Source organism: Esox lucius, chromosome 11 (genome assembly GCF_011004845.1).
Source record: "Esox lucius isolate fEsoLuc1 chromosome 11, fEsoLuc1.pri, whole genome shotgun sequence".
NCBI classification, from domain to species: Eukaryota; Metazoa; Chordata; class Actinopteri; order Esociformes; family Esocidae; genus Esox; species Esox lucius.
Genome location: NC_047579.1, coordinates 23,616,867 through 23,629,607, shown reverse-complemented (window position 1 = coordinate 23,629,607; position 12,741 = coordinate 23,616,867). Strand labels below are relative to the sequence as shown.

General features: G+C 41.6%; 2 protein-coding genes across 2 annotated transcripts in view; both read right to left on the bottom strand.

Annotated features, from left to right (window-relative positions):
- Nucleotides 1-12,741, bottom strand: part of LOC117595221 (nuclear GTPase SLIP-GC-like) — a 772,829-nt gene that overhangs the window by 501,993 nt on the left and 258,095 nt on the right. The gene's annotated exons all lie outside the window — the stretch shown is intronic.
- LOC117595164 (nuclear GTPase SLIP-GC-like) overlaps nt 1-12,741 on the bottom strand; it is a 49,800-nt gene that overhangs the window by 4,427 nt on the left and 32,632 nt on the right. The window contains exons 16-18 of the mRNA XM_034294996.1: nt 2,990-3,117; nt 2,838-2,884; nt 2,503-2,702 (exon numbers count right to left, since the gene is read on the bottom strand). Of these exons, the coding sequence (XP_034150887.1) occupies nt 2,503-2,702; nt 2,838-2,884; nt 2,990-3,117 (375 nt within the window). The remainder of the gene's footprint in view (nt 1-2,502; nt 2,703-2,837; nt 2,885-2,989; nt 3,118-12,741) is intronic.

The window sequence follows — 12,741 nt, the reverse complement described above, 5'->3', positions numbered from 1 at the left end:
TTTTTAAATAAAATACAGTTCAGGGTCTCCTTTGTTGTATTTTTAGTTTGATAATGTGATAAATGTTTTCAATAGGGGAGAGGCAGGCCAGTTCAGCACCCGGACTCTTTAACTACGGAGCCATGCTGTTGTGATACGTGCAGAATGTGGTTGGGCATTACTGAAATAAGCAAGGCCTTCCCTGAAAAACATGTTTGGATGGGCAGCATATGTTGCTCCAAAACCTGTATATATTGTTCAGCATATTGTTCAGTGCTTTCAGAGATGTACATGTCAACCATGCCATGTGCACTAATGTACCCCAATACCATCATACGGTAGATGCTGGCTTTTGAACTGTGCAGTGATACGTTGGAGGTTCCCTCTCCTCTTCAGTCCAAAGGACGCAGCGTCCATGATTTCCCCAAAAAATATTCAAATGTTGATTAGTCGGACCACAGGACAGTTTTCTACTTCACCTCGGTCCATCTTGAATGTGCTCATGCCCAGAAGGTAGCTGCAGTTCAGGATCTTGTTTAAATAGGTCCGGAAAAATTTGGACACTCAATTTTCATTATTTTGGCTCAGTACGCCACCACAATGGATCTGAAATGAAACAACTGAGACTTTAAGCTTGGATATCAACAAATGCTGGGTTTCCTCCATTGTGATGGTTTGCCAGGCCTTCAATGCTGCAGTCTTCAGCTGTTGTTTGTTCGTGGTTCTTTCTCCCCCAGGTTTTGTCTACTGAAATGCATGCTCAAACAGTTTGAGATCAGGTGATCGATTGACTCGGCCATTGCAGAATATTCCACTTCTTTGCCTTAAAAACTCCAGGGTTTAAAAGACCTTTTGCAGAATACTTTGGTTCATTGTCCATCTGTAAAGTGAAGCGGCATCCAATGAGCTTTGCTGAATCTGAGCAGACAATATATCCCAACACACTTCAAAATTCATCTGGCTGCTTCTATCCTCTGTCACATCATCAATGAACAATAGTGACCCAGTGCCCTTGGAAGCCATGCATGGCCATGCCATCACACTGCCTCCACAGTGTTTTACAGATGATGGGTAATACTTTTTATTCCCCGTCATTCTTGTACAGGTTGATCTTAGTTTTATCTGTCCAAAAAATGCTGTACCAGAACTGAGATGTTATTTTTTTTTTTTGTGTTTATTGGCAAATTCTAATCTGGCCTTTCTCATTCTTGAGGCTTATGAATGGTGTGCTCTCATTTTCTTTATGGTTGAATTGGATAATTATATGCCTACCTACTGGAGTGTTCTTCACTTGGCTGGATGTTGTGAAGGGGTTTTACTTTACCATGGAAAGGATATTATGATCATCCACCACTGTTGTCTTCTGTGGAAGTCCAAGCCTTTTTGTGTTGCAGAGCTCACCAGTGCATTCTTTTTTTCGAAGAATGTACCAAACTTTTGATTTGGCCACTTTTAATGTTCCTGCTGTCTGTCTGATGGATCTTTTTTTGCAGTCTAAGGATGGCCTGTTACACTTCCATTGAGAGCTCCTTTGACTGCATGTTATGGGTTCACAGCAACAGCTTCCAAATGAAAATGCCACACCTGGAATCAACTCAAGAGCTTTTAGCTGGTAATTAATTTAGAAATAATGAAGGAATAACCCACACCTATCCATGAAACAGCTTTTGAGTTAATTGTCCAATTACTTTTGGTCCCTTGAAAAAGAGAGGGCTACATATTAAAGAGCTGTAATCCCTCAAACCTTTTTTGGTCCCTCAGACCAATTTGGATGTAAATACCCTCAAATTAAAGCTTAGAGACTGCACGTTAAGCACATATTCATAACTGTAACTTGAATATATTTTAGTTAACAGCCAAAATTCAAAACTGTCTGAGGTCCAGAAGATCACAACGATCCAATGATGGTTTTAGGGCTTGTCCCTAGCATACACAGATTTCACCCAATTCTCTGAATCCTTTAATGTCTACATAATCTTTCATGTACGTACTGTAGATGATGAGATCACTAAAATTTTCGCAATGTTACGTTGACAAATGTTATTCTTAAACAATTTGCCCGGACAGTCTTTCAGATTGGTGCAGCCCTACACATCTTCACTTCTGACAGACCCATCCTCTTTGGAATGGTCTTTTAGTACCCAATCATGTTACTGATTTGTTGGGAATTTACCTAATTAGTTGTTTGATATTCCACTAGGTTCAGTTTTTCAGCATTACAACTTTTCCAGTCTTTTGTTGCCCCGGTCAACTTTTTTGAAACGTGTTGCTGGTTTCAAATTCAATATAGGAAAGTTTTTTTCCAAAAAATACTTTCCTATAGGGATAAAATAGGGATAAATGATTTGCACATCATTGCATTCTGGTTTTATTTGCACTTTACATAGTGTCCCAACATTTTTGGAAACAGGGTTGTACTATTGAATGCATAATTTTTTGGTAGTTTCAGTAATTTTATTGCTGTATCAATAAAATAATCTTTAAGTAATAACAGTCAATAAAATGAACTGACGCATTACCTACCATCACACATACAGTGTGGGAGATGCAGTTTGAGGACTGCATGGCATTTGATGCTGAATAGGGGTCCTGCTGGAGTCATGGAGCCCAGGACGCTGGTGTCCCATTTACTAATTTTGACACGAACATCTCCCTTGCCAGCCATCTCAAACACCAGTCCAGTTGAACCAGACTGGAAAAGACCTGCCTCTGAGCATTGGAGCCTGCAAAGCAGATGTAGGGCAATTATGACAGTTGTAAACTTTTTAAAATAAAAATATACTCAACAAAATGTTTTAATAAATGATTTGTGGTTAGTATGACAATGCTGCAAAGCAGGTTACGTGATCAGTAGTTACCTATAAGTAGGCCTGCGGATATGTTGACTAGTTATAATTCTTGGCTCCTGTAAGAGAAAAGCTATTTCAAGGCAAGTCTGGAACACGGGATGAAATACTCTTGAATTTCTATGATTCATATGTGAAGGTTAATCATCTCCCGACAAACATACCTGCACATTCGTCTGTCCCTCTACTGTCTGACACTGAAATTCAGTGTGAGGATACCATATTGTAGCCACTGGTATTGTACTAGAGCAAACCATCAGCTCCTTAATCTTGTTATAATCCTCAGTGACATCTGCAATAAAGAAACAGTTCAGGACAAGCAGTAGCTTTCAAAGGCAAAGTTCAAGGTTTAAAACTTGATGGTGGTGAAATCACTTGAAACCTACAGAATTGTACAACTATTTGTATATCAACAGAATGTGCAGCGCAAACATGCCTGTTGCATTAGCGTCACACCAATTACCCTATTGGCGAAAGCTAGCAGGTTCAGCAATCTTGCTGAAGCAGCCGGCAGGGCTGTTTGATATTAACTGTTTCGTGTGGTGGTTAAAAGAATCAGCACACCCAGTCAAGGGAGAGATTAGCTCAATTATTTATTTAAATATGCAGCACTGTTGCCTCAGTTGGGTTAGTGTTATGTTCCCCAGTCTCTGTGTTGCTGTGTGTTCGCATGTGGGCTTGTTTCTGTGTGTTTCAGAATCCCTGGAGCAATTGATTGGTCGGCCCCATCACAGATTGGAGCCCTGCCCCTCCCCTCCCGTCAATGCATACAGCTGGGTTCATGCAGCCACCATCTCTTGCCACAGCCTGATTTAAGCCAGTTTCCATTGTCAGTTCTCCCTCTTGTTGCTCTTTCTTTGTACCTTATGTTGACTGTTGTTGCTGCCTGTGAACAGTTTGTTTTGGGTGTCATTTTGTTTGTGCATGTGTAGGACAGAGAGTGGGGATGGGAAACCAAGGCTTCTGGAATGATTTAGGCTCGTTTAGAGAAACTGCTTCATTGCGCGATGCTTTCCAACACAGTGCACTGCTGGGACATCTGCTGGACAAAATGTCATATGACATGTTTGATTTTAACAGTACATACTTTAGTGGGGTTCTCGGCCACCAGCCTTCAAAGGCCACCTACATTAGAAGTAATGTTAAGGATGAATAATGAATACCATTGAAACGGCTACTCTCAATATAACAGGAATTTGTTGACGAATAAAGGGGGTAAAAGAACTTTCAGTCATTTTGATGGAGACAAACACAGACGCAGCAGACAGATTTCCTCATGTGATATGTCGATGACCCTAAATACTGCTCTTCATAAGGTAAGATAATCTTCAAAGTCAGAAATGCAATAATTTCATAGTTTCTTGATTATGAAATTAAATGTTTATGTTCTATTATGATTGACACTCAGAGCATGAACAGGCCATATTGAGTGTAGGAAAAAGCACAAATGTTTTAGGCTGCAGAGTGGGGGTAGAGAAAGGGGTATGAAAGGAGAAGAATTTCTCAGCGCTCCAAAATGTGTGTGGCTCTATTCAAGCTCTATAGAATATATCTATTGATTACATGGCTTACATTACATGCCCTTACCTAATATAGTTTTGGATGACATCAATGTTAGTTTTTTTTGGCAACAATGGCAAGCAGACCAAGGCTGGCCAGATTTGGGGTTGCTGATGTTTTAAGACAAGAAAGGGGAAAGGCTATGGGTAAAGGTAGAGCTCTAAGCAATGCACGTGGGCAAAATCATGGCACACAGTGTAACGAAGCAGCTGGAGCTTGAGAAAATGCCAATGACAGACCATATTGTGGTTAATATGGGACAGTGTAGGAATAAAATCCTCTACCAGCTGGGTGAAGACATGCAGCTGACATCACAAATCAACCAGGAATAACAAAGGCAGCAGAAGAATCTCTTAGTTTCCTGATCCCAGAGATGATTGATGTTATAGTGCGTGAAACTAACAGCAAAGCTAAATGAAGAATCAGGGAATGGAATAAGAGTCATCTCACCAACATTAGTGATCACTGGAAAGCAGTGGTTGACACAGAAATAAAGGCAGTCATTGGCCTTTTGATCATAGCATGGGTGTCTAAAGAACACCCGCATGTAACCTGCGATTATTATGGCCACCAGTGATGGATTTTCAAAATGCTAATGAAAGAAATACTGTGATTATAAACCTGCACTCTTAGCTTAAAGGAAATGACGTCAGCAGCCAATGATAACCAATGAACACAATTTTCAGAGATGCAAAGCAAGCAGAATCACATGGCCTACCTGTATGGACGGAGTTCATGTGGCCGCATCAAATGCAAATAATCATCCTTTGGCAGAGTACTTCCCAGCACACATTTTCTCCTCAAATGTCGTGGTATGTTTTATCGTGAAGGGAGCGCCATGTTACAGCTATCTAACAAATAATTGCCTAATCTATTAAACAATTCCTGTAAATGTTCTTCGATGCAACTTGTCCTAGCTGTGTTGTTCGGTGCATTTGACAAATAAACCTTGAAAATATATAACACCAGGTAGGCTTATTGCCTATCATTGTTCTGAGAATTATGAGTCCAGTGGATAACTAAATAACATTTTATATGACTCGGCTAAAATTATCGGAGATATACTCAGTTTTTACCAGCCATCCAACCAATCAACCAAACTGGAGAAATTTAAACCAGCACTTCCTCCGTCACTAAACTGGTTATGCGCGTCCACCTTTGCACGCATGATGATCACACGCACAACTGAGCCGCGCAATTCATATTTTGGATCAAATAACAATGTTTTTATAACATTAAATAATCAACTCAAACATACGTATTATAATTAGTTTGCGCACCTATTCATTTTCAAATGAAGTAATCCAAAAGTATTCGTTATTTTTTCAAAAGTATTTGTAATCCAATTACAATAATTTTGTTTGTTAACAAAGGATTACAATTACTGTTTTTTTGTAATCCGTTACATGTCATATGTAGTGTTTGGTGTTTATAATGTTAGGTCACCACATATGATGTTAGCTCATATGTGGTATCTATGCCTCCTTACACACATAGATACCAAGCAAACAGTTGGCAGGAGTAGAAAGGAAAAGAGTAGAAGGGAATAAGAGAAAGAAGGGGGAGACTTATAGACTTCTGGAAAAGCTCGGAAATGGCCAGCCAGATGATGGCGTCACAGTGGGGATCAAGAGGCAGAGGGACCTCCTGAATCACTGTTGGGGATTCAGGGAGAAATATGGGGATGAATAGGGCATAAGAAACAGCGGACTGCAGCCCGGGTGGTTGTGGAGGCAAAAACTCGGGCCTGGGAGGAGTTCGGTGAGGCCATGGAGAAGGACTATCGGCTGGCCTCGAAGAGATTCTGGCAAACCGTCCGGCGCCTCAGGAGAGGGAAACAGTGCCCTACCAACGCTGTTTAGAGTAGAGGTGGGCAGCTGTTGACCTCAACTGGGGATGTCGTCGGGCGGTGGAAGGAGTACTTCGAGGATCTCCTCAATCCCGCAGTCACGTCTTCCATTGAGGAAGCAGAGAATGATGGCTCAGAGGTGGACTCGTCCATCACCCGGGCTGAAGTCACTGAGGTGGTCACGAAACACCTCGGTGGCAAGGCACCGGGGGTGGATGAGATCCGCCCTGAGTACCTCAAGTCTCTGGATGTTGTGGGGCTGTCTTGGTTGACACGCCTGTGCAACATCGCATGGCGGTCGGGGTCAGTGCCTTTGGGATGGCAGACCGGGGTGGTGGTCCCTCTTTTTAAGAAGGGGGACCGGAGGGTGTGTTCCAACTATAGGGGGATCACACTTCTCAGCCTCCCCGGGAAAGTCTATGCCAGGGTTCTGGAGAGGAGAATACGGCCGATAGTAGAACCTCGGATTCAGGAGGAACAGTGTGGTTTTCGTCCGGGCCGTGGAACACTGGACCAGCTCTATACCCTCTACGGGGTGTTGGAGGGTTCATGGGAGTTTGCCCAACCAGTCCACATGTGTTTTGTGGATTTGGAGAAGGCATTCGACTGTGTCCCTCGCGGCGTCCTGTGGAGGGTGCTTCGGGAATATGGGGTCCTGGGTCCTTTGCTAAGGGCTGTCAGGTCCCTATACGACCGAAGCAGGAGCTTGGTCCGCATTGCCGGCAGTAAGTCAGACTTGTTCCCAGTGCATGTTGGACTCTGGCAGGGCTGCCCTTTGTCACCGGTTCTGTTCATAATTTTTATGGACAGAATTTCTAGGCGCAGCCAGGGGCTGGAGGGTGTCAGGTTTGGGGACCACACGATTTCGTCTTTGCTCTTTGCGGATGATGTTGTCGTGTTGGCCCCTTCTAACCAGGACCTTTAGCATGCGCTGGGACGGTTTGCAGCCGAGTGTGAAGCGATGGGGATGAGAATCAGTACCTCCAAATCCGAGGTCATGGTCCTCAGTCGGAAAAGGGTGGCTTGCCCACTTCAGGTTGGTGGAGAGTGCTTGCCTCAAGTGGAGTAGTTTAAGTATCTAGGGATCTTGTTCACGAGTGAGGGAAGGATGGAACGGAAGATTGACAGACGGATCGGTGCAGCTTCTGCAGTAATGCGGTCGATGTATCGGTCTGTCGTGGTGAAGAAAGAGCTGAGCCTCAAGGCGAAGCTCTCGATTTACCAGTCAATCTACGTTCCTACTCTCACCTATGGTCATGAGCTTTGGGTCATGACCGAAAGGACAAGATCCCGGATACAGGCGGCCGAAATGAGCTTTCTCCGCAGGGTGGCTGGGCGATCCCTTAGAGATAGGGTGAGAAGCTCGGTCACCCGGGAGGAGCTTGGAGTAGAGCCGCTGCTCCTCCACATCGAGAGGGGTCAGCTGAGGTGGCTTGGGCATCTGTTTTGGATGCCTCCGGAACGCCTTCCTGGGAAGGTGTTCCGGTCCCGTCCCACCGGGAGGAGACCCCGGGGAAGACCTAGGACATGCTGGAGGGACTATGTCTCCCAGCTGGTCTGGGAACGCCTCGGTGTCCCCCCGGAAGAGCTGGAGGAAGTGTCTGGGGAGAGGGAAGTCTGGGCATCTCTGCTTAGACTGCTGCCCCTGCGACCCGGCCCCGGATGAAGCGGAATAAGATGAATGAATTGCATATTGCACTTGTTATCTTACAACTTTTGGTTGTTCATTGCATACTGCACTTGTTATCTAATTCCTCTAAGAATAACATACCCTTTTCTACTGCTCCTATATAGAGAACTGTAAATTCGAACTTTTGAACGTTCAATATATATTGGAAGAATATCAAGACAGTAAATCCAGGTATTGAAACTCCAATTTATGGCCCATCCACCACTGCCCAGACATCCATGTGGACCATGATCAGCCATTATTGTGCAGGATTAATTTACATGTCCTTTCTATGCATTGTATACAGGTGTATTTAATAAAAAATAGAATATTGGTTCTTCCTAACACCATTCTACTAGAATAACTACCAGTTGGAGGAGTGTGTTCCTGAGTTAACACTATGTCCCAAATATCTTTTGGAGCCTAGACACTTTTCATTGTAAGGGGAGAGTTTGCATGGCCATGAAGGCCTGGGGTCATCAGTCAAGCCATGTTTGACAGTATATCACTGGATAATCCCCCCTCCCCATATGTGGAAACAACCTCTACAGTTCCTGCTTGTTTTTGGTGCCTTTTGCCCTCAGGTTTGTCTCCAGCAAAAATGTCCATGCAGGTCAGATGATTGACAGGTGCTTTTTTCTACAGTCACATCATTGGCAGCCATACATGCACATGCCACAACACTTACTCCACCACACTTCACAGAACTGGTGTCACAACACTTCCTCCACCATGCTTAACAGAACAGGTGCCATAACACTTCCTCCACCATACTTAACAGAACAGGTGCCATAACACTTCCTCCACCATCCTTAACAGAAGAGGTGGTATGCTTTGGCTCATAAGCAGATGCTCACCTTCATTCACCTACAGTTACACACAGTACACAGAGTACAAAAATACAAAATGAAGTAGAGTCTGTAAGAGGTGCCATAACACTTCCTCCACCATCCTTCACAGAAGAGGTGCCATAACACTTCCTCCACCATGCTTCACAGAAGAGGTGGTATGCTTTGGCTCATAAGCAGATGCTCACCTTCTCATTACTCCTCCCTTCCCATCTTTCTTTTAAGTCGCTGAGGGTTTACTGATCTGGCCAAGAAGGGGTTTTTATTGAACTGTGAAATAATTATTCTGTCATCCACCTCAGATATCTTTTGTAGTCTATAAGATTGTGCTCAACTCGAAAATCTGTTTAGGAGATTCAATTAATCCTTGTACATTTTCAATACGGCATTCCAAAATGCAACATTGCTTAAATATTAACAAAATGCGTTCTGAACCTTGCGCTCAAATTAGCTTGTAAATTATAATACATTAAAGGAATCATTGCACTCCAATCCAATTTTCAGATGAGAAATTACATTGAGAAAAACAGAAATGCGTATACAAAACAGGTAATTTACAAACATGCAAAATGGTAAAAATCACAATATCAACTCCCAAGGGACAGAACAACTGTAGCAATATCAGCCACATCTGGAGCAGGCATGATGCAGAGGTTTATTAAGCTGACCAGTTCTACAAACATATACTGCCAAGGTGAGCCAGACATGGACAGAGACACCCAGGTCTAACTAAATTGGTAATTGGTTTATAAGAGTGAAAAGAAATCTCTGGGGTTTGTGAGAATTGCTTATATCCACGGTATATCCAAATCTTGTGTCAAGGCACTGCACGATGCATCACGCTTAAGTTCTTAGCTGTGGTACAATGATCATGTACCAAACCCGCTTGTGCCTTATTCCTTACGTATACCGATTTACTGTGATGCCACTTAAAGCAGAGAAAGAGCAAAGAGAAGTTATATTATGGTTTGGGGTGGCATTCATGCATCAGGGCCGGGCCAACCTGCCATAATGGAGTCAATCATGGATTTAACATTTACATCATGCAGCAGACGCTTTTATTATTGTAACGTTACTGAAGCTATTGGTGTACTTTCAATAAGTGCTCCCTAAAGAAATTGCATTTCTGTTTATTTTTGGAAAGTAAGTGATTGCAAAGTAATAATATCTCAGTATCAGTTGTTGAATTAAGTTGCCTTTATCTGTTCAAGTTCGAAGTGTTTGTATTTGTCATGAAATGCTTAGTTTCCTTAATCCGCAACAGAGCAGATAAGAATAAAAACTGTATGATCTAAAGAAATTCATGTTAATGTATGATCTGTTCATATCTGTACACATCTGAGCAAAAAACGAATTTTCTGGGTGTGTACATACCTATATAAAAATGCACCTTTAGCAGGATATATTCTGATTAACCATGTGTTTTGATCCATAGTAATACCACATCATTTGTGGTGTATTATTTTTTTCTTTTATATTTTACATTTCTATTTTATGTAATGTTTGTTAATATGTCTTATAATTGTCTTACTACTGGCGCCGTAGGACGTTTGCCTGATACACCATGTGGCTAAACAAGTGAACTACACACAGACTGATTACAGCTGTACATTTAGATTTTGGATTTAGCTGTAAATATGCGGTGATCACTGTACATTTCATTGTATTCTGTAACATTTACTCTTTAGTATTTTCATGAATAGAGAGTGTATGTTTCGGCTCAGTGATATTTTGACCAAGGCATGTGTTATTTTATATTACTAGCTATTCAGACAGTTAACCAAGCAAAAATATGAATACCTGTTAATATGAGTAGAATTCCTTATGTTGTAATATCATGTTGTTATAAACTATTTGTGTGACAATTATTTACACTGACTACACTAGTATTTGACAAATATGTTGAAATCTTTATTTTCCTACACTCACGGCGACGTAGCACATTGTTGAACACTCATGGCGACGTTCAGACGTTGCATATGTGAATTCATTCACGGCGGCGGCGTAAGAAATTTTGACAACGTCTGTAACGCCGTCGCCGGCGTGAGTGATTTACATGTGCAACGTCTGAACGTCGCCGTGAGTGATTAACAATGTGCAACATCTGAACGTTGCCGCCGTGAGTATAGCAAAATAAAGATTTAACATTTCAATCATGGGGGTATATACAACACATTTGTAAAATAATTACAAATAATAAAATAATTGTTTACTCTCTTTCCACTATAGCTATGTCACTATCAGTAAGAAAGCAGTGGTAAGAAAGCTGTTGTAATAACAAACCTTTATCGGCACAAAAGGAGCACAAATGGTTGAGCCTATTTTGAGTTAATTTTACCTATAAAATATCATTATATATCTAAGAAATTATAGCAGCACAAACAAAACATTTTACGGCACAATCCAGCACGAACGATTAAGCCTATTTAGCCATAGATTTGCGCTGGATGGGGGACCATCTTTACACAGATAAAAACCTTTAATCGCTTCTACTCCAGTTGTGCTGCTGTCATTTTAAGTATTAGCCCCAAAAAATATTTTATAGTTAATTCTAAAAACATTTTATGGTTAATTTATAGTCACTCCGCCCCCCAAATCCTCCAAATTCACCCATAATGAATTTGTTTGTGCTGTTATAGTTTTTGTGCTGCTTTAATATTTTAAATATGAAATAATATGTTATAGATCAAATTCACTCAAAATAGGCTCAATCGTTTGTGCTTCGTTTGGGTCGGTAAAATCCTTCCTTTTCAACTTTTTTTGGAAAGGAAAGAAAAATGAAATGTCTAATATATAAAACGCTGCTTCAGTACAATGAAAAATGTAAATGCACAAATGGAGAACAAACAATTGAGCCTATTTCGAAGGAGTTTTTAGCATGTTGTGGGGGCTGGTGACACCACACCCTATAATTAAATATCTAATATTTAAAACACCGAAGCAGCCAAAATGAAAATTGTAACGGCAAAAAGTCCTGCTATACTTTTTTAGATATTAAATAATATTTTATAGGTCAAATTCACTCAATATGTGCTCATTTTGTGCCGATAAAGGTTTGTTTTTGCGACTGCTTTCTTACGGATAGTTACAGAGCTATAGTGGAAAGAGATTAAAGCCAGTGCACTATCCAGTAGGAATAGGTATGTACCAAAAACTGTAGAAGCACAAACAAACATTTCAGCGGCACAAACAGAGCATAAAAGATTGAGCCTATTTTGAGGGAGTTTGGAGCAGGTTGTGGGGCTGGTGACAGCTAAAATTAAATGTCTAATATATACAACGCTACATCAGCACAAACGAAACTTTTAACGGGGACCTAACGCATAAGAGATTCACTCAAGGCGACGTTAAGCCAAAGAGATTCGCTCACGGCGACGTTAAATGGGAGCAAGTTGACGGTAGGTCGCTTATCTACATCTCCGTGGCAGAATCCACCCCCCATACATCTGACGGTGATCGTTCAACAATTGCCGTAAAGTGTGGCTCGTGTGCTCTCAACCTAGCTTGTTTCAAAACCATTGGGCGTCATTTGAGGAAGATGCATGCTACCAAAGAAATACCAATTATTGCTGTGTTAAAACCAAGCGTGCCGCACAAGCCCTGAAAAGTGAACCAAAACGTCTCGATCGCCCCCTGATGAGTGGTCCCAGTATAGGTCATAAACCCCGCCCTCCCCATGTTATTCAATGGGACGCGAGACCAACAAAACAATTAAATTACCCTTCAAATATATTTTTTTCCGAAGCTGGTTTCTGTCATTTACTGTAGTTTGTATCACGCTAATGTAAATTCAAGAGTTTGTTTTTAAAATAAGTTGGTTTTTAGTTAGTTATTTAATGCTCTAAAAACGGTGGTGTGACGTCGTGATTCACAGCTGTGATTGACAGCTATCTGAGCCGAGGAGCCACTGAATCTTCGGAGGACTGAGGAGATTGGAACTTTACATTTAATCTCTAAATTTCTATAATTGATATAATTTCACACGGACAT